Genomic DNA, 23,044 nt, shown 5'->3' with positions numbered 1-23,044 from the left:
GCAAATCCAGCAGTGTTAGGATTTGCAAAAGTAATGCAACAAATCTTAGAAAGCAGCTACACTTCCAACCTACGTTTTATAGATTTAAAAGGTAAGGACACAGTTAAAGCCATAATAGTATTTATGAACATACAATCGGTTCAGGCGTTTTTCTGATTTGCCGCTCCGGCTTCCTTTGGCGGTGCTGCTACTCTGACAAACATCTACATTTAATTGCCTCCCACTCTGAACTAATCTGGAACACCATCCTGCTGCTTTGGACAAAAATGAGCAGATATGGGACACCGACGCAAGCGTGTGACCATTAATTTTCAGATTCAGTCAGCACACAGGGAGAGTGAAGCATTATTAGACCTAACGTCTGCCCAATCCCATCACCTCAGTGACAGCTGTGGCGTCAGAGACGTGGCTGTGGTTATTACCCTGTCAAGATGGATGACAGGCAGAGGGTGAAGGTTTAATGAATGCCTTCATCCTTTACAGGTGACGATGGCCCCATATGTGCACCTTTATACCTGATAAAGGAAGCCTGTGTAAATATGTTTGCGTGTGTGTGTATGTACTCACCCACTACATACAGCTGAGCCACACGGTCTTTGATGCTGCAGCTGTTTCCGACCACACATGTGTATCTGCCAGTGTCATCTGTGGTGACATCTATTATCACCAAGGAGCCATTGGGCATCTTCTGGAACCTGGAAGAAAGAAGGGACAGGACAGATAAAGACGAGGGTCTGGAGGTCCAGGATTTGCCACAAATAAGAGAAAAGAAGGGCCAGGAAGGTCAGAGGTGCACTCTGAAATTTCTTAAATTCACATCCTCCAGTCTCAAGCATTCCTTCACGAGGAGTTAAAACAGCTTTACATGCTCAGACAAAAGTGATCAGGTGTAATATGTTTTGCATTTGTCATATTGTAACATACTGACAGTACAGAAAGCTAAAAAGGTACTAAAAAAAGGTACTAAAAACACGTATCTTAAATCATTCCATTGTGCCACTTCAAAACAAACTTATTTGTACGAGATGTTCTTCTTCAGATGTGTAATACTATATTAGCACGCTCAATCTTGTCTGAAACCTGTATTCACACACTTTAATCTTAGCCCTTGATGGTTGAGCCATCTAAAAGGCAGATTGAAAGGACATACACGTGTCTCACTTACCTCCTGTTCTTAATGAGGTCCAATGTCTTGTCTTTGACCATCCAGTGGATGTGAGGCTCGGGGTCGCCGGTGGCCTGACAGTGCAGGACAGCTGTGTGGCCTTGGTACACTGTTGTATTCTCTGGCTCCACTTTAAATCGAATGTACACTACATGTACACAAACACACATTCACACAGGGACACATACACATGCGCTCATTAATACAACACATGGACCACAAACTGGGCCGTAACATTTCCTTTACAGACTGCGGTGACTGTGTACACATCCTCTCAGTTACACCCTAAAACCCAAATGCAATTCATTACTGGGCTATAAAAAGGCCACCAAACAAACGCGGTAAATGCTGCTGTATTTGCCACTTGATGATAAACATCAATGACTCTGTCCTCATTAAAAAAAAAAACCTCAGATGCACCGAGACCACAAGTGCTTTGGATGTGGGACTGATGACTAATATGGTAGCGTGACCCTTCCTTTCATAATTCCCTGCCTCCGGGATGATGAGTGAGCGGTTTACCGGCCACAGTGAGGGTCACCAGGGCTCTGATCTCCCCCTGGAGGCTGTTGGAGGCGATGCACGTGTAATTGCCGGCGTCACTGCGGGTGACTTTGGTGAAGTGGAGCTGGCCGTTCCTCTGCTGCACACGAGGCGGCAGCTCTCCTCCATCTGCAGGGGGAGACAGAGAGAAGCACAGGGGGGTTAGGAGGGCTGAGTCTGGTGCTGCGTGAAGAATTCAAGTGGTTAAATGGACTCCATCATGGCAAACAGATGAAGGAGAAATGATCCATGGTGATGAATCTTCCTCACCCTTTGTTTATTGCAGATTCTGTGCATGTTTCTACATATTCTTGTGGAAACAGTATTTGTCATCATTAGCACGAAAGGAATGAAGGATACCCGCTGCACTGCTGGATGAGTTATTTCCAAAGACAGTGTTTAACAGTGACTCCTTATCCGGTTTAAGCTATTATGAGCTGAGGTTAAGCCAGTGGTGCGCACACCTGCTTTGGTCCAGCGGATGGTGGGGTTCTCTCTGCCTTTAGCAGAGCACTGGATGGTGATCTCCTTGTCCAGCTCCAGACACTGAGCAGGCTGGGGGGTCGGTGTGAACTTCAGCTTCTCTAAAACACAAGTCAAAAGCATCCCACGCACATTACACAACATGGATCGAGGGTATCCCATGCTCTCTATGCCAAAGCCTCATTCGTGCAGCTCGCAGCACAGATGAAGTGGCACATAGCTGACGCAAATCATGTTCGGACACATTCAGGGATATGTGGCTACATGCACACAAGTACACACAGCTCTGAGTATAAAAACTGAGACCTATCAGAGGCTGAGATCATATAAACAGAGAGAATGGCCAGACAAAACAGCTACATGTTAGCCCATCTATCACAGTAATCCTACAGCAGAAGAGCTATGCTGATAAGACAATGTGTGAAAATGGAGGCTGGAATAAAGCTGCTGTACATGAGTCATATTTTTACATCTCTGTGGGTGTCCTGAAGGACGCCAGAGAGACACAACACAGACATGCTCCTCCTATGTTAGGAAACACACACATTCACACACTCCAAGCCACAGGTATGACTACATGTGTATTTTGTATTTATGTTTTCTCTCAACACTGCAGTGGATATGATTTCACTTGTTTAGGTCAGTGTGGGGAATAACTACATGCTCGGTAAGAATAGTATTATTTACTTTACGTATTGATCAGCTGCGTGTGATTCGCATCTTACCGAGCACTGTAACTCTAGCTTGCCCCGACAGTCGGCCGGCCGCAGTCTTTGTTTCACAGCCGTACATCTGCCCGTCGTACACCTCCACGTTGTTGATCCTGAGGGTGCCGTTAGGGAACAACTTAAAACGAGAATCCTGGGGACAAGAAAACAATTTAAATGAAATTACACTCAACAAGTAAAGCAGATATTAGGCAAGGTTTCATCTGCTGGGTGTAGTTATAATGCATGCCAGAAAAGACAACAATAACTGACCTCTGATGTGATCATGATGTTGTTGCGGAGCCACGTGACCTCAGGTTCAGGGTTGGCCTGAGCGTGACAGTGAAGATAACCCGGTTTACCCTCCTCTAAGCTGCTATCCTGAGGCCTCGTCACCCACACGGGGGCAGCTGTGGAGACAAACACACACACACAAAACATGCATTATAGTGCCACATAGGTACAAGTATTTTATACTTGACCACACAGTATATAGGTAACAGCTCGTCAACCACATGCCAGGGCCCTGAAGAAGTTATACACAAAGTGTAATGAGCTTAACCCATTGGTCAGTCTAAACACAGACGTCATTAATAATCCGTGTTTCCAATATGCTCCTGAAATGAAACATGACTTGCTGTAATATGATCTAAGTATAGGCTTGCTTATGTTCTACAGGGGAAAACTGCTGCTGCTCTGGGGGGAAAAAGACTAAAACCTGACATATTTTTGCCATTTACTAAATTATGCTGATTCATCCTATTTCTTCACTCCTGCATGTGTCTCCTGTATTTTGATCCTTTATTTCTACAGAAAGCTAACCACTAGTCATTTGTTAAATGATTTAATCAAATCTGTTTTAGGCGTTTTGGTATTCCCCTTCCATAAAGATTAGAGGTTCACAAGAGACAAATTAAAAAAAGAAAGAACAAAGTTGAGGCAGCAGACTGAGGTATTTTGACACTTTCAGTGTCTTTAATGGGTGAAGCTCAGAGAACACTGGATCCTACAAATCCCACAGGGCATCATGATATTTTCAATAGACACCCCCTCGTTGAAAGGCAGGTGTCATGTTCAGTCTGTACTGTGGACCTTCTGCTGAAAAGTCTGATGACATTATTGGAGTTTTGTAAAACTTTGCACAACAGTTTTTACAGGAGTTTTAAAATTGGGTCCCTTTAGAACAGTCTGCAGTATGACTCACTTGCCACGGTGAAGGTGACCTCCTGTGACTTGCGTCCTGCCTTGTTCTGCGCCACACAGGTGTAGGTTCCTGAATCCCCCTGCTCTGTGGGACTGAAGACCAGATTCAGGCCATCCTGATACACTCTGCCCTCTGTGGGTACCCGCTGACCTTCTCTCTCCCACCAGACCTCGGGCTCAGGTCTGCCGAATGGGGGGCGACAGGCCACACGCTGTAGGGTGTCCACTGTGAAAACCTTTGACATTTTGGGCACCATGTCGTGTATCTCTGTAGCCAAGATCAGGGAGAGCGAGAACATTTTCAGTGTAAAGTAGCAATTTGAATGCTGAAATTGATTTCCATTTACACGAGGCCCCTGATAATCATCAATCTGTCTTCAAAGCCACCGAAGCGTTGCTAATTTTGAATTTCATGAGCAGCCCCGAGCATGCTTAACTCCAGCACGCAGATCTGTTAACGGATTTCCCATCTTGTTAGGAAAAGCAGCCTGATTTGTAGTGCAGGCCACAGTAATTAGAGAACAAAGTGCACAGTAGTATATAGGTTGTATGGGAATTAACTATGGCCTGTGTGAGGTGGGTCATATCAAAACTGGCAGCCCCTATACAGAAAGTGGAATGTGATCTGTGCTACAAAGGCTCACAAGACCTCTCACCACTGTGTGGTTTAATACGCTGTGTGTCCCAAATGGAAGTCATTAATACTTTATTGGCCGACAACACTTTGAAAGCTGGTCAGTGGCTGCGACCTTCTACGAGTCTGAGATCTAAATCAATTAATGAGAACTGAAGAAAACACACATTTCTCAGCAGATGAAAGAAAAACCGAACTGGGAGAGGAGGGGGAGGGCAGAGAAATGAATGAGGTGGAGCTACGATGGAGTGACTGTTTAAACTTGTCCCCTAAATGCTGAATTCTACTGTGACACAAACCCCATAATGCCTGCAGGGATTACCATCAGATTAAGCGAATTAAGGTATTTAAGTGGAGCTGCGGTTCACTGGGTTAAAACTGCAGATACAGTCGAACCTTGTTAATCCAAAACCCTTGGGGAAAAGGGGCTGTTCAGAAGGAATAAAGTACTTGGGACCCTGAAACACAGAAATTCCAGCCCTAAGCTCATTCAAAATATTTGACTTGCATGCACTTGCATTTCAAAATGCTGGCTGATTAGTAAGATGAGAAGATACTACAGCTTGTTCATGCTTTAAGCTCAAGCGGCCCTTTAAATAGCTGTTTAAAAGGAGTTCTCTCTGGAGTCAAGGTTAGACAGGGAGAGAGCAGGTGTTGTTATGCGTAATATTAAAAACTCTGATGTGTCTGGACATGTGTGTTACACTGTTTTCCCTGCGTGCAAGAGTACCCAATCTCTTCATAAACAGCCTCTAAGTAATATTTGTTGAAGTTCTGATGTTATGTTAGGCTTTCATTTTAAAGCACTTTAACCCACCTGCTCATTTGTATGTTGTCATTTCTGAAAAGCTAATTCCTACTCATGTTGGATGAAAATCGCGGGGGCAGGTCTGATGACATTAAACATTTCACGAACTTATAATTACACTGCTCGTTAGCTAGTCTGAGTCATATGTTATCTAATAACGCTTAACGTTAAACGCTTGTTCAGCCAGGTGCTGCTGTATTGTGGAGGAAAACTGTTGTGCTAAACAAGCTGGACTGTTGGAGGAAACAATACGAAAGGGAAGCAGGAAAATGTTCCGACGTGGCGTATGTAGAGGATACAGCTGGGCCGAATGTCAATAAGGGAATGAGATTATCATCGGAGAGATCTGGTTCTAAGTGAAAGAGCCAGGAGAAGAGAGGGGAGAGCAAAGAGAGATGGAGGGCAGGAGAAATATGTAAGCCAAAAGCCCCTTCTCACTCTCACATTACAGACTCACAGGTGTTTATCTCTCACCACTTCAACAACTGCAATTATGTGTGTGTGAGTGCGTGTTCTTGTACATGTATCTTTGTGACAACCAATTTCAGTTTTAAAGCTTAAGAGTGAGGACCTTTGTGGGAAGTGAGGACATTCTGGTCTGTTCTCACAACTTAAAAGTGCTGGTTGAACTTTAAGACCTTATGGTTTAGGTCACAGAGTTTCACATACATTCATTTACTTGTGGGATCCTTCCGTAATATCGACATTGCCTGTTCCACCCCCTGCCTCTCTCTCTGTCACTCTCTTGAACACATCATGTTTCCCACACATACACATACACTACTAGGGCGGACTGCCCAGGTATATTAACGGCTGTTGAAGTATATTTGGCGATCCATTTTAGCATTTTATGGGGAGGAAAAAACCAAAACCCTGAGTTGTGTTTTTTGGGTGACTTCATAAACCATCGCGCTGACAAAGATAGTCAACAGAGCAGAAACAGGGAGAGAGAGAGAGGTGTGTGTGTGTGTGTGTGTGTGTGTGTGTGCAGTCACAGAACAGCAGTGTGAAAAGAAAAGAAAATTGAGTAGAAAAGGCAAGGTGGGCAGATTCACAGAAGTCTGCGAGTAAACAATAAAGTGAGGTATAGAAATAAGTCGAATTCATGTTCACATAAGAAATAGCCTATAAAATACAAACAAATATTTAGTGGTGATGGTTAAGGTTATGGGGAATGCATTATCTCAAAGGCAACCTTCATAAGCATAGACGTATGTGCGTGTATACCTGCGATGAGAAGCGAGGCCTCCAGTGTAACTTGGGACCCACTGAGGCCACGGCCAACACACTTGTAGGTCCCCGTGTTCCTGTTCTTGACCTGGGTGATCAACAGTGTGCCGTTGGAGAGCAGGATCACACTGCGGAGAGGAAACAGAGCATTTTATACTTCCAGTTCGACTCTATACTATAGACACTATAGCAGACACACGCGTGTCACCCATTGGACTGGAGCCAACCAGTCCAACCGATGCTTGCATTTTCTGTGGACTTTTGCTTTTTTGCTTGGCATCTTGCCTGACTCTATCCTGATTCGTACAACACAAGTGATTTGCTGCTCCCAATAGGTTAAAGCAAATGCTGAGAATATGACCAGAGAACACAAAGAAAAGTGACCTACATAGCGAGTTCACTAAAAAGTCTTGTTCTTTTCCTAATGGCTGGCTCCTGGCCTCTGGCAGGCTGAAGGGGAGTATCAGTGCCAGTGACGGACAGGATGAGAAGTAATTAAAGGCTGACCTTAGGCCAGCTCCAGGGATGACAGATAAGGAGCTGCACATCCAACGCACCACAGAAATCAGCTCCACAGCTCCACAGCTCATCACGTCTATATGACAAAGTCATTCCAAAGCCCAGGGGAAATGTGAATATATAAACCAGAGAGGAATAAGTAAAAGCACTGCTTGGTACATTTAGGATGCTGTGGACTTTCTGAGGAGAGTTTTCCAAAAACAGGATTCATTGAGGACTATCTGCTTCTGCACTGGATTCCCTCAGGAGGGCTGATGTTTCTCTCGCATCTCTTCTGCTCTGTTCAATAGCAGGATGGAAATGAGCTTTGGGAGCTTGTGTGTTTCCACCCGAGAGATGGAGAACAAGTCTGTGGAACATTATTTTACTCTGATGGCAGTCTAAAATAATCACAAAACAAAATGAACAAAGGCAGATATTTTTGGGGTTTTTTTTTTTTGAAGGCAATCATGAGCTCAGAAAGAATTGGTACGGTTTCACATTTCTGCCTCCAAGTTGGTTTGACCCATGGGGCAGATGTTTTCTGTCTGCAAAAATAGCTTTGGGCTCACAGTGGCATGCTTTTTCTTAGCTCTTCTTTCACACTTGTGAAAGCAATCTTCATCTAACATTCACACATAATCTAGATTGTGCGTGGGGGGGGGGGGTCGTCTAAACAGTGCAGGTGCTAAACAGATGATAATCCCCGCAGAGCAGCTGAATTCCTCTGGCATTAAATCAGCCAAGATCAATAAACACAAACACACATCACACCAAGCTGAGACACTATTCCATACAGTCTCTCTCTGTATGTTTTTACAGTCACGCTTATTACCATCCCCTGGTGCTGAGTCATCACTACTGAGGTGACCAAACCTGCCTGTGACAAGCTCATTACACAAGTGACTAAGCATTGATATTGGAGTCTTTCACCTTCCTCACTCACTCACTGAACACAATAATCACCTTAAAAACCAGGCTCTCTCTCTCTTCCCATGCGGAACAGGCTGCCTGCAATGTGACTACATATAAACATGAACACTGCAGGTATACTCCGTACTTGGTATAGAAATTGGTTATTATCTAGTGCTTATGTATTTATAGGGGACATGCTGGTAAGCTGATTGTAGCTTGAGGGGTTTTTTTCCGCTCAGTGTGTGAACACTTGGAGAGCTGCCTTTATGAGTCCTTTATGATACGCAGGAGAGAAAAGGCTGTGTTCAGGTGATGTATAGCAGACTGCAGAGAAACTTTACCATGCTCTGTTCCAGCAATAATATTCCTTAATGTGCAATCCATCTTAAGACTGAGTAGTAACAGCACACAGAGAGCTTGGAGCCTCATGCAACAGTTCCACCTCATTGGGTTCAAAGGAATACTTGAAGCTGGAGCTTATATAATGGGAAGCAAGGAGGGGAGATAAAGTCGGGGCAGGGGGCGGGTGTGAGTGGGGGGAGTAAGAGACGTATGGTGAGACAGATCGAAGCAGAGGGGAGTATTTAGCTCTCAATGTACCGAGACTTGTTTGCCAACGGCTCGTTTTCATGGTACCACTCCAACGTGGGGGCTGGCACGGCAGTAAACTGGCAGTGGAACACGGCCTCCTCGTTCTTCAACACCACCAGGTCCTCAGGAGTGACCACCGGACGCGGAAAACTCTTATCTGTAAGAGAGGTAGACAAACATCTGCATGATTACATCTGCAGGCATTGGGCCATCAAGTTCCATCTGCAAGGATGCTCGTGCATCCCACCAATCTGCTGCTGCTTTATTAAAAGCTGGCAACAGCAGCGTGTGGCTGGTGAGCAAGTGGCCTTCAGGTGGCAGTGTGTGTCAACACCTCAGGGGGCCTCCTGGGGAGACATAATGAGGTCAGTGAGCAGACCTTGCACCTTATCTGGCCCATCATCTCCTCCCTTTTTTTTATCTTATGGATTGCAAAATTTAACAGGGGAGATCATTTATCTTCTCTGTGATGATCTTAAGTGAGGTCAACAACTCAAGAAACAGGAGGAGAAATCTAAACCTGAATGACCAATTTAATATACAATTTAAAATCTTCTAAAATCTTAAGCAATGAATAAGAATTTTGTATTTTTAACAATGCAGGTTATTGGATTTTGCTGTGGATTTCATATCCCTCAGAGATGCTTTACCTGCCTAATGTCTTTGCTCCAGTCACACACTTGGCAACACTAGGCTGCTCTAACCTGCCAAAACCAGAGATTTGGTAGCATGCAACCTTGAGGAGGAGTAATACCCCCACAGATTTAGGGACATTGTGATACACCAAATACAAAACTGAAGGGCACTGAGCTCAAGAGAAATGCGAATGTGAAAATTCCCCTAATCCAGGTTAAAGTGTGAGAGAATTTCACTTCTGAACAGCTAATACAGTTTAGGTGCCAGTGGCAGTATTAGGATATGGCCTACTGGTTGGTGTTGTGAAAAAGAAAGGCATGCACTAGGAGCACACCTGGCCCACCCAGGAAGTTGGCAGGAAGGGCTCATCTTAAAGAGCCATGACCGTGCATTGAAAACCTGTCTAAATCTGTCAGCCTTTCCTTAAGGTGAAGCCCTGTGGAAGAGCTGACGGTGGCAACGTGGTAACTGGAAACTCAACAATTATCCATTCTTCATTCAGCCAGGTGCTAACCTTGCGTGTGTGTCTGTATGTGTGTGTGTGTGTGTGTGTTGCAGGTGGCTAATTAGAGTGGAGCCAGGTTTCTCACACAGATGTGCTGCTGTATGTATAGTAGTAGCTCAGTGTTATACTGTGGGAATAATACACAGAGGGGCAGACATACACAGTGCAAACAAGAAAAGTCATGTTGCAAGCCTGCAGAAATACAAATAACCTCCCCATACAACAACACAGTACACCAGACTGTCTGTGAAAGCCACAGTTACGCAGTCACATCAACAGAACGATGCTGCTGCTAAGGGAGCTCGTGTTTATGTTCGCTCTGTTGATATTTATGATGTTGTTTCTGTCTGCGTGGGTGGTAGAAAAGGAAGGTGCTAACACACTCTCAGGTAATCACATTAGGAATGCCACCACTGCCTCTTCCTGCTCTCTCTCAACACTAATGGGCTATATACCCCCTCCTCCTCCTCCTGCTCTTCAATGCACTTCCTGGATGCAGATGGGAAAAAAATTCACTGAAAGCTGAAAATATCTCATTATTAATTACAGGAAACTACTGAAACAACTCATTACTGATCAATTAATAATGAGTCATGAATGGACAAAACAAGCAATTTGAAGATTTGTCTCTTAGAATTATAATTAAAAAATTGAGAAACCAAAGATCCCCTACATGTCACAGTGGATGAAGACACACACAGACCTATAATGTTGAGAGTGAAGTTGCTATTGCTGCAGACGTGTCCGGCTGCATTCTTGGCACAGCAGTAGTACAGGCCGTTGTCATCTGGACTGGCACTCTTGAAGCTGAGAGTCCTCTCTTTGTTGTTGATCTGATGGTTCTTCTCTGTCAGCTTCACCCCATCCTTGAACCACTGGCACGTTGGCCTGGGAGGGAGGGGAGGAATAAAGATAGCAGACATGAGAGAGGTTTAGGACACCACAAGACAAATATTGGGATAAAGCCATGTGATTGATGGGAGACAAAAAAAAAAGTGGAGAGGGAAAGAAGAAGAACAGGATAAGAAGCACATAAGGACATGAGAGAGGCCAACAAGGACAGAAGAAAAGTTTGCAGTATAGTCCTTAACATGATCCTTAACCCTGTGAGCTCTGAACTTGAGGTGACGAGGGAGGAGACTCACCGTGGGTGTCCATCAATGTGACAGCGCAAAGTGACCGGCGAAGAACTCTCAATCTCTCCTTCTGAAGCAGGCTCCTTCAAAGTCACACCACCACTTTCTAACCCTGCAAACAAGTAAAAACAGAAGAGACTGTAAGTGGGAGGAGGGTGGGAGCAGAGGAGGACAGCGGGAATAATCGAGGAGAAGGACGGGAAAAAAAATTGAGTTAAGTGGTTGTCCTGTCTGTCCTTGCGGGACGCACGGCAATGCTAACGGGTGCAGCAGGGATGAGGGTAGTCGGGCACATCACGGTGACAGCGCTGTGACTCAGGAACAGAGACAGAGGACAGAGCTAGAGAGACATCACTGTCCTGCACTCGCAGGAGTGAACTGATCCTTTACGGTGCTTTTTATCGATGTTTAATGAACAGCTCATTGACTTGCTCTGTTAAAAGGGCTACTGTCCTGTCAAAGCAGCCCCAGAATAAAAGGACATAGTGAAAATATTTACATTTTCAGTCATTAATAGAATTACAGTTTGGAAAACACTGGAATATTTCTATAAACCAGATCAGGTGTGTTTATTATACTGCACCACAGGAGGAGCAAATGCCACGACAAAGTGATGAGAGGCTGCCCTCATACAAGAAACAAGAAACCTGATCAGTGGTGTCAGTGTGACAGATGAGCAAGAGAACAAATGAAGAAAACATATGGCGGGAAATCGATCCACAGCCGTCCCCTCAACACATCATGGTGCGGTGAGAAATGAGCGGAACAGACAGACTGGTTTTACCATCATGGGTCTGACCCAGCACACCGGGATTTATCATTAGACTACATACAGTTTGTCAAGAAATCATCACAGTGGCAAAACATTCCTGCATTCTCCTAAAAGAAGGGTGACACCCGATCATTTTTTAGGGCATGATTCCTTTCCAACGTCGAAGGAAGACTAGTTCATATATCTCATGAGGCTCTCCATCATAAGGACTCCTGCAAGCTAAGGTTCTTTGGTGTAGTCAGAAATTTAGGGTCAGACATAATAATTTTGCATTTGATCTGATGGAGACACTTTTGCTGACAAAATCAACTGCTGAGTTAGAAACACACTAAATAAAGAAATATTTAAGTTAGAGAAACCAGAGCTGTCTCCCCTTCAGTGAGGGAAACCTCAGATGTGGCTGTTAGACAGCCTTCACAGTATTGCTGGAATTCCCCTTCCTTTGCTCTGTGTGTTGACTATACAAATACTTGATGGTTACATTGAGTGAGAACCGAGGCTAATTGTTATTAATGTGATGATATATGAGCTGTAGTTGACATGCAGTAACTGAGCACCCACTGTGGTTACCGGGTGCATACACTGAGCATGTTTGTTTGGGATACAATGAGACCATGAGAGCTTTATGTGTGTGTATTATGTGCATGTTAGAGTGGGACATTCCATCATGGTGTACTCCGTTCTTTGGCCTGTGGCTGAATATTGCATCTCTGCTGATGTTTGGATCATCTATGAAATATGCATGGCATGAGCCTCCACCTGAGAGGGAGGTGAAGAGAGGGGGGGAGTGCAGAATCACTGTGGGTTCAGAGGGGGCGCTACAGGGTGATCTGTCACAATGAATTACACTGGAAACTCACAGTGCTCTGCACCCCAAGGGATCATGGGAAACCCGTCTCCACAGTAACAGAGCACTCACCCCTCTTGCTTATATCCCCATCTGCGCCAGCCAGCGCTCATTAGCTTCCTCCTAACACAGATGCCCCAACAACTGTGAGTGTGTGTCTGTGTGTGTGTGTGTGTGTGTGTGTGTGTGTGTTTGTGTGTGCACATCACGCTACGATGGAGCAAATGTGTTTTTATGTGCCTGTTAGAGACAAGTGTTTGTGTAGGTGCGGTGATGGTGAGGTGTGAACCAGCTGATGATGCTGTGCCCCAAAGCATGAAAGTATATGTGCAAAAGTACTTGAATGACAGTTCTGCAGAGGATGGTAATTGGCTGTGTGTCTCAGTCAAGGCCGTTCCACCCAACAGCTCCAGTGCCTTCGTGAAGAGGGGGAGGTGATGAAGGCCAACAAAGCAATGGGGACTCAGGGCAAGACACTACCAGACAGACCTGTTATTGGTGTGCTGGAAGCATAAGGAGTTCGACAAAAGCAGAAGGGGAAACAGTGAGTCACTGAGGAGGAGGAGGAGGAGGAGGGAAGAAAAAGTTTGAAGGAACAATAAGCATCATCTGCAGCATGACTGCCGTTTGCAAAATAAAATCAAAGAATTTGTTATAACCTGCCTGGAGTAACAGGTGGCTGTTACTGTAACTGTCAACCTCAGGAGACATTACTGGATTGTTGTTGTGTGTTTTTCTGTCCATTGTCGATTGAGGGGTAAAAAGTTATTCAACCTACAGATTTTAACCTCTCCCTGTCTGGTATGTCTTTCCTGGGAAAAACCCTCTGACATCTTTTTATATTTGCAATAAATATGTGACATTCCAACAGCATGAGTCTGTAATAACGAGGAAAGTGGGTAGCTAGTGTGAGCAGAAAGAGACAAACAAACAGGATTAACGGGAAGCTATGACGGGAGAGGAAACACTGCTTGACCTCTGTGAACAACGAACACTTAATAGACACTGTCTTGTGACTGTTTCTACCACTCCTGACCTATTTGGTGCTCCAGCACTTTAAAACCAATTTTTGTATCATTTCATTTCCAAAATTGCCCTGGATTTTCTGACAGTCACATACCCTAAACTTTTACAAACTCATAGCTCCATTCACAGTTCAGGTTTCTCCAGCTGTCCCCTCGACAAACAGAAGGCACTCTTTCATAACCTATTAGCGGCAAATGCTTCGCCATAATCCCCCTCAGAATGCATGACTAAGTGTTGGAGCAGGCCTGGCAGCTAACGCCATAATTAGGGGCGTATAATTATTATGGTGGGGGCAGAACAGGAAGCTCTATCAACACAGGGATGATAACAGATGAATTGTGAGGATATTGTCAAGGCAGATGCTTGGACCATTCATCCCTCAGCGTGCCAAAAGGCAGCTGTACATGTGTGTTAGTCTGTTTCACTCGACAGGCTGATCTGTTGCCATAGAGAAGTCTGCAACAGAGAGGCAGGGTGTATTGTGTTGTCCTGGGCAGTACTGGGAATATGATTTGACAGACAGCACCGTAAGGGTATGGAAATAACTAAAACATGTGGCAAAACAGCTTCATATTGTGGACTATGTAAAAAAAGAAAATAAAAAGTGTTCTAACACAGCCCTGGGAAAAGCGTGACAGACTACGCTCGCTGTTTTAGAAGTGGTGTCAGATTTTATCAGCTGTGGATGACAGAGGTCAATGGGCCAGGATACAAAGTCAGGCAATACAGAGATGCTGCTGTGACAAGGCAGAAAGAGGAAGAAAGGAGTAGGGGGGTGGGGGGCACTCTGACAATGGAGCAAACACACTCTGCAGGGAAGAAGCTGGTGGATGGAGTCTGGGCCATTAAGCATGAGGAACTACTTTTTGTCAGCTCACAAAAGACAAGAAAAAAAAAACAGAATTACCGCCTTGTGATTGTATGCCCCTGCCAACCAGTCAAGCTGCAGCTGACATAAGTTTCTGTCCAGACTCATACAAAATACGGAGGAAAGACTTTGAAGGAATTTAATGAAAGGTAAAGGCAATACACGTAGAGAAATGGAGGTTATGATTATATTGACGTGTATGACTATAGTGAGAAACATGCCGTCTTCACTTAGAGACTATTTTCACAGAGGACTGATGGAGAGCTTCATCACATGGTTCAACAAGTGCTAAATATCTTGTGGTGAACTACTGCTGTGTGTAAGTTCAATGAGAGAAACAAACAAAAAGGTCCTATTCCTTGTAAGGGTCACATGCTTGGTCCATAAAGCTGACTAAACACGAAGAAGCTACAAATTCTAAAATGGGGATGCACACACACATCTTCAACCAGCAACACAGAAGATCTATGCAATCAGCACAGATTCAAGGTGGACAACCAAGATTAATGTCACCAGTTCAGTATCTGATAAAATGTGATATATGGTAACAATCTGAGCAATGGACAGAACCTTCATCATTTGATTTAATCTTATTAGACAATTACATAAAATTTTCTCATAATTAGCGTATGGCTTGAAACACATTTTGTGAAGTCACAGTGACCTTTGAACAACAAATTATAATCAGTTCCCTCATGATGCTCCTGAGGTATTGGGTTCTTAAGAATGAGACACACAGACATTCTGACAGTCTGAAAACACGATGCCTGCAGCCGCAGCTGTCACCAGCATGAAGGCATAAAAAGTTAGCAGGAATAATGACAGGATGTGAGAGAGAGTGGAGCTGAACTAGTGATGCTCCAAAATGTGTCTGCTGAACTAAGGACAGCTGCAGTGTGATTAAACCAAGATGGCGTGTGTGTGTGTGCTTGTGTGTGTGCGTGTGTACTTGCATGCAAGAGAGTCCCATGATTTTAAAGATTAAACAAAATGTGCCTGCTTCCTTGCTTTTCCACTGTGTCACTGCCTTCCAAAAACACTGTCAGTCTGCATCTTGTTATCGAGAGTCAAGTGAAGCATTACCTCCAGGACCAACAAACATGCTGACAATAGTGATGCCTGAGCCTGACGCCTCTGCTGGACGCGGTCTTGCCATGGAGACCCAGTGACCGGGTGGGACAAAAGGATGAAGGGGGTGGGGGCTAAAACCTCTATTAGTGAAAACAGAGGGGGGATAATTACTCTGAATAACTCTCAACTGGCAGGATTTGTCCACCTACCATTGAGAGCAAGATAAATTAACTCTCTCTGCAGAGGGTAAGAGTGGGAGGGGGGACAATCTACTCTGGTACAGTCCATGTACAGTACATATGGAATAACCCACCCCCACATCTACTACTATGCACGCAAACTAGCATACACATGAATGAACACACATGCAGGATTAATGCCAGAGGGGGGTTTTACTTTAAAGCTGCATGCGGCTTTATCGCCCGTTAAATGTATGTTGGGGAAATATGAGAACATCTGTCACAACATGGACTGATCCACCTAAATGATCCAGAGATGGACAGCTAACCTGTGCATTACCACACAGAGACAAATGTTTCGATACACAGACAAGGTGTAGAAAAGTGATCAAGTATGATTCATTACTGCATTCTACTCAACTTGAGCGTTTGTTTCAGAAAAGTATGTGCTATGCTATAAATAATCTTGTGTCTCCTTTAACAGAGGTATGAAATTGTACTGTGAGTGGTTTCTTATCTGAAGTCGTGCCTGAAGAGCCCACTTTTCTTATTAAACTGATACAAAGTTACTGATATCACAGTTTGCTGCAGAACGTTAATGTGTAGTGCGCTGATAACACCACTTCCCGGTGGCCACACAGCCATCCGTCTGCTGCTCAAATCCCTGAACATCCGCAGTACATATATATTAAACATTAATGAGGAAATATGGAAAAATTACAAGTAAATATATTACAAATAAACTAACAACACTGGTGAAATAGCTGAGGTTCAGAGCGCCAAACTTAAAATGGAAGATTTGTTTACTTAAACCTGCATTAACTGATTCATCTCACTAAATTCACTGATGTGTTATACTGATGCTATGTCATGTGCCTAAAGTTGTACAAGTCACTTGCTTGTTACACACAGGTGTATGGGATGCCGCTGGGAGTTAGCAGTCTTGTTTCTAATAAATAAATTACATGGCTCGGTGCATGGACTCATGTACTCATCGATACCCAATACCTTATACATTAGCTGCTTTGTGCACCAAATTTGTCAAACTACTGTTTTCATTCAAATTACACCACAATCTCATCCATTGTTAATTAGATCTGCACTGAATGCATTAGTTGATCAAAAAAATCAAATAAAATAAAATGGTTGCAAACTATTCTAAGTTTATACTGAATTAATAGTCATTTTTCAAGAGTAAATGTCAAACATTTGTTGGTCCCAACTTCATAAATGTAAGGATTTGCAGCTTTTCTTTTGGGTTTTGGACTATTGGTAGGGTAAAAAAAGCAATTTGATGACGTCTCTTTGATGAATTTTCACAATTTCTTACATCCCGTAAACTAAACAACAAATAATTGATCACGAAAATAATCACCAGATTAATCCATGATGAAATTATGGTTAGTGGCAGCCCTTTAGTTAATATAAGAATATTGAATATGCTGTCTCTCAAAGCATTTCTCTAAAGGGCCACAGAGAATTTGGATGTTTGATTGAGCAAGAATGTATTACAACCCTTATATAAACAAGAGTTCATATACATACATTTTCATGATCAAAGGACTTCAGAAAGAAAAAAAAAGAGATTTTTTAAAAATTATTGCACCACTCTTCCTCCAACATAAATATGTCTCTCTTTTCCAATCCGCGGGAATATTAATGACCTGGCAGATTATACAGTTTGTTCTGGGTCACGATGGCAGCTCTTAAGAACTGGTGCTTCATGTCTAACTTGTTTTTATTTTTCGTTGTAGTCTGTGGGAGTATGTCAGTTAGGCTTTATTGACGCACTAGATTATATTTAATTGCAACACATAAAAGCAGCTCCCTTCAGATCAGGCATGGTTTGGAAAAGTGATGCGCTTCTTTGGTCTATCTGGCTAAGACTTTTAATCGTTTAGAGTCGGCACTCAGCATCTCAGACCACAAATATCCACTGGCGAGGACACATCACAGAGCAGGGGTTAAACCTCGGCTCTCTCTCTCCATCTGTCCCCTCCTCAGTCTGTCTCCCGGTTTGCTACACGGAGGTCTGGACACTCATCTGCTCTCGTAATCAGCCTTTGAACAATTAACATCACCGCAAAGAAAAAAAAAAAGCCCCTTCCAGCTGAATGTAGCTAGTGAGGACAATATATTCCAGATGGAGCCATTTTTCACTCTGCTTTGCTTTTTGTTTTCCACCGCCATCAGAACAACCTCAGTGTTCGTAAGACACAAAGGCTTTTCAGTAACAACTGGTACCTGAGGGCCTTCCACAATACATGAACAAGGTAGTTGTTTATCCCGAACGAGGCTGTGCAAAATTCCCATGGCTTCCCCTGAAACTTAAGAGGGTCGTTGAGGTTTGGTGGGGGCTAAACAACAAAATTAAGATACTAGTGTGCCTACCATTAATGGGTCAAAAAAGTCTAGAAAGTGACTGAGGGAAAGGCCAGACACGAATAAAAAGCTGGAGCAAAGAAGGCAGTGTTAAACTAAAGCTAAATAATTATATAGCTCGAAAGTAAATTATGCTGCTCAGTAATTTCCAAACAAAAGTCTTTTGATAGTATATGGGAAAAGAAAGTGTTGCACAACAGAGGAAAAAAAAAAAAGGTACATGCAACTAGAAACACATGCTTGGTGGCACACATATCCAGTTTCCTTTGGATAGACGGAGAGGAAGCCACAAAGAACAAGGCAGCAAGGTGGAAACATTCCTTCAGCTCATACCTGTCATCTTATACTGTGACTTTTGTTATGTTTTTTCTTTTTTTATTGATCCAGAAACCGGATGCATGCTCTCGTTGCCATTATGAAACCCTGTCAGCTGGCAATTTTCACTCAAGAGGGTTTCTTTTTTTTTTTTTGCCTTGAATGGAGGGTGAGAACGACTCGAAATGAAACACTCACACTTGATATTGAAGGAGGCATTGGTGGAGTGGAGCACCTCTCCTGTGGCCGTGTTTTGTGCGACACACTCAAAGTTCCCCGCGTCTAGCTGCCGATCCACGGCGGTGAACTGGAGGTTGCTGCCCTCCTGGAAGCGCCTCTCGTCGTCTTCCAGGTGCTGGCCGTTGTGAAGCCAGCCGTAGCTGACATAAGCCGGATCGCTGACTTCGCAGCGTAACATGGCGCTGCGGCCGTGCAAGGCATCCTGGGACTTGGGCTCCTTGGTGAACTGCATGGCAGCAGCCTGGACAGATATAACTGGAATAGGAGAGAGAGAGAGAAAGAGGGAAAGTAAATGATTGAGGATTAGAATGGGGCTGCTGTTAACATTTTACTGCTTTTTCCGTTCATTAAGTGTGTGCCATGGCGACCACTTAGCCTTGCGGAGGAATGTGATGTTTAGACAATGCTGGCTAGCTGTGAATTATTTTGTCGTAAAATTATCAGACCCGACACAGAGAAAATACTTTTTGCTGTTAGAGAGGCTGTGATGAGAGTGGGTGATGTGCCACAGTCATGTGCCATCAGCTCAGACAAGAGAGACAAGTCTCTCAAACAAGACATGATGTGCTGCACACACATCCTCACGCACACTTAAATCTTTTTATTTCCCCCTCATGATGCTGTGTACAGGCTTTGTGCGAGAGCCGTGTTTTCTGCTCTATTTACCCACATCTCAGTGGAGAAAATGACAAGAGCGTGACTTGGAGTAAGAGCGGAAGAATAATTCAGTCATGTTGATTTATGACCGTTATAACCTAAAGAGATCACAGTACTTAAACTAAAAAACATTGAAGAAAAGCAAAAGTAAAAAAGCATAAGTATAGAGACCACATGATCAGATGTTTTATTTGTGTTTACCATTTTTAGTTTTTTTCTACTTTTTAATACCAGTCATGGACCAAGCAGAACCTGAAAGAGCATGTCTATTACAACACTGCAGTAGTATGTGGCAACAGAGTTATGATCACTTCAGCTAACCAATCAGTCTTCATATTTTATTATTTTTAAGAGGCTCTTGGATCCAGAAACTGTAATGTTTTCTTTGCAAAACTGCCAATTTTTACGCTTGCTTACTCCAGCAGTCTGTAATGTGATCTTACACCTCTGCAAGATAATATCTGCCTTATGTCTACCTACTGCTAAAGGACCGAAAAACATGGCCATAATGTACAGTATATTCATTTTTATTTCAGTTCACTAATTTGTCTTTCATGGCAAGCTGCACTCATAATTGTTGTTAATTGGAAAAGTCTTGGTGATGCAAGGCTGCACTCATCTTGAACTTCTCATCAACAACCATCTGAAGACAGACCCTCAGGTGTATCGTGCAGCACAATGTTATCACACCTGATGTCAGGGTTTGTTATCATAAGGAACGGTCCAACACTAGAGTCAGTTAAGCATACATACACCTGCGTAACCTGTGTGCCTTTTGCAGGACTGGAGCCAAGTAAAGAGAGGAGATCTTTCAGTAATGTTGAATCAAAGAGGCTGCTGAAGATGAGACAAGGTAAATCCTCCATCTTTGACCCTCCTTGTCCCACTGCTCCTGTCCGTCTCTTCATCAGGTTCACCTTTGTCTCAGCTCCAGGTGGCTCAAGCCGACAGACACACAGGTAAAAGAAATACGCTGCAAGGCTGATCGCTGAACGTGATAAGCCCAGCGAACTCGCCTTAAATGACCCCTCGCCTCACATTTTACAGACATGACAAAATCAGAAGTAAACACCCAAAAACGTATCAAAAAGACAGCTTAGGATGCAAAGAATAAAAATACACATCCAACCTATGTCACACGCAAGGTAGGTAAGCAGACTGAACTGAGCCGTAGATCAACAGAACATGTTGGAGATATATATCATGGATTCACATTCTGCGCCCAAAAATAAAGTCTGGTGTATTCTTGCACATCAAAGTGTGAAGCTGAAATAAAGACATATCTGTTAAGTGAACACCTCCCACACAGATAAAACCCGAATGCCTCATTACTCCTCCTGTCCTTCATTTAAGGACAGATTAGCACAAGCAAAGCGTCCCCTCACAGCACTGAAAAAGCCATACCACACGGATTCTATCGACAGCTATGATATTACCATTTGCAGTACTTCTGTGAAGCAACTTCTTTGTATGTTTTTGTCTTTTAGGAACCACTTTTACAGAGATGAGATTTTTTTTCTACTTGGTAAAACAGCTACAAGTGTTGAGAAAAAGGCGCTCCAGTCCAGTACTTTGGTTTTTGTCTGTCACACCTTTTGCTTCTTTATTTGAGCAGGTCTGGCAACCAGGGGGATCGATGGCTTCTTTGGGCGATTGTCTTTTCTTTTAGTGGACACAGTGTTAGAGGTCATAGCACAGTGGCCTCTCTTGGAGCTGTAACCTGATGTGAAGGAGAAATCTACAGGCTCCAACAAGGAAACCTGCTGCCACACAAAATTTCTCAGCTTGGATAAAACTTCACCTGTTCATCTGAATTTGTGCCACAGAAGACAGAAGTGACAACCATCTTGTGCAAATTCCATACAAAGATTTTATATCTTATCGTGTCTTTTGTTATTGTCTTTTCTTTGTGTAGGGAGAATAACCAATGTGTTTTTCCGGGGCGATGTTGACTGATAGTTATCAAGGACACTGATAACTGACATTTGAAGCTGGTGTACATTTGCAGTACAAATAAAAATGTGTCGAAAGTGTCGAAGTTTAGAATAACCACTGATGGAATGTACAGTAGTTAAGTATAATTTACTCACATACTATAATTAATTGCAATTATAATTCTTCCATTTTCTATTTTTTATTTCCATTCCCCCACATTTTGAAGGCTAATATTGTACTTTTTGTACCAGTGTATTTATTTGGCAACTGCAGTTACTAATTACATTCAGAATATTAAAACAAAATATTAAAAAAACAATTATTTATAAATTAAAAGTATGTTATCTGTAATTGGACCAATAAAAAACACTGGTATCTAGTATTCAGTCTGATAATTGTAAGTTATTCATCCAGCAAAACAATTTAACATTAGCTTGTTTTACCTGGTCAAAGGTGAGGATTTGCTGCTTCCATGTTTTATTATAATTGTGAGCTGAACTGAGTTTTGGACTGCTGGTTGAACCAACAAGCAACTTAAAGTTGTCCCATTGAGCTCTGAGAACTTTTGATGGACATATTTCACCATTTTCTAACATTTCATAGAGCAAAGAATAAATCTATTAATAGCAAAACGTGATCAAGAGAGTTATTGATTACGGTTTAGTAATTAGTCCTAACTCACGAATAATCCTTCCATCATCTGAGATGAGCTCTGCTGCGATAGCTTTACATGATTTATTGCAGAAAGGATTGTTCCAATTTCTCCTCTGTATATGCAACTGGTTTGTAACAATTCTCCTAGAAGGCTGTGAATTTGTTCCAGCCGTGTAAAACTGAGATAAAAGGCAGCAGATGGGTTGGAAACACAAGCAGTCATCCCCAACTTCCACCTCAAACAATCTATCAAGTAATGTTCACAGACAGCCAGTCCTCCATGCCAAGCTTACAGCTGGAGTGTGAGCCTGCTGAGCTTCCTCTGTGCACGGCGATGTTACAGGAACGGCAGCATGCAGTTGATGGTTTCATTTGAGATGCACGTTGACATGCAGTGTGAGTTTTGTGCGTGTGTTTAGATAGTGAATGCCTTCTGGGAAAAGGCCCAGCAGATAAGGTGTTCACATACCACAGGATGACAGACAAGATGAAGAGAGTGAGAGAGAGTGAGGCACAGTCTATCACATCTGAGGAAATCTGCCAAGTTTACTGTACTGTTCAAACAGGGAACGCACCGTGACCTACATCTCTCAAACACACAGCAGGCCGCCCTGCCTAACACACACATAAAGCACACAATCATGGACACAAAGCTGCAGCTGCCACCCCCGATCCCTTCTACCACCATGACGGCAACATAAATACTTCTGAAGTTGTGACCAAATCGAAACAGTTAATTTAGGTCGCACAAGAGCTGAAGGAACGGGAATGCTTGGCTCTGCACAGAGTGACATTTCAAAGAGATAAGAGGGGCAAATGCTATCCAAACTCCCACGGAGGGCTCTTCAAAGAGAAAGCGGTTGAAAGGGAGAGTTATAGATAAAGGAGAAACAAACAGCGAGATTTGGGGTTGGATGGGAATCAGTGCAAGAGGCTGAGGCAATGAAAGGCGTGAATGTTAAACTGACTGATGTCTACAACTGGACTAACTACAGAACAAAGAAATACAGTGAAGTAGAATGAATTATTAAAGGTGTCCTGTGG

General features: G+C 43.3%; 1 protein-coding gene across 2 annotated transcripts in view; it reads right to left on the bottom strand.

Moving 5' to 3' along the window:
- ptk7b (protein tyrosine kinase 7b) overlaps positions 1-23,044 on the bottom strand; it is a 71,031-nt gene that overhangs the window by 4,905 nt on the left and 43,082 nt on the right. For both annotated transcript variants that reach the window (XM_046401438.1, XM_046401439.1), the window contains 12 exons: positions 18,713-19,009; positions 11,064-11,166; positions 10,622-10,806; positions 8,787-8,934; positions 6,771-6,901; positions 4,103-4,369; positions 3,172-3,308; positions 2,917-3,052; positions 2,173-2,292; positions 1,688-1,837; positions 1,166-1,313; positions 568-695 (listed from right to left, as the gene is read on the bottom strand). In XM_046401438.1, coding sequence (XP_046257394.1) covers positions 568-695; positions 1,166-1,313; positions 1,688-1,837; positions 2,173-2,292; positions 2,917-3,052; positions 3,172-3,308; positions 4,103-4,369; positions 6,771-6,901; positions 8,787-8,934; positions 10,622-10,806; positions 11,064-11,166; positions 18,713-19,009 — 1,950 coding nt within the window. The remainder of the gene's footprint in view (positions 1-567; positions 696-1,165; positions 1,314-1,687; positions 1,838-2,172; positions 2,293-2,916; positions 3,053-3,171; positions 3,309-4,102; positions 4,370-6,770; positions 6,902-8,786; positions 8,935-10,621; positions 10,807-11,063; positions 11,167-18,712; positions 19,010-23,044) is intronic.

Source organism: Scatophagus argus, chromosome 10 (genome assembly GCF_020382885.2).
Source record: "Scatophagus argus isolate fScaArg1 chromosome 10, fScaArg1.pri, whole genome shotgun sequence".
Classification (NCBI taxonomy): domain Eukaryota; kingdom Metazoa; phylum Chordata; class Actinopteri; family Scatophagidae; genus Scatophagus; species Scatophagus argus.
The sequence above is the reverse complement of the archived record's forward strand: the minus strand, read 5'-3'. Positions and strand labels throughout refer to the sequence as shown.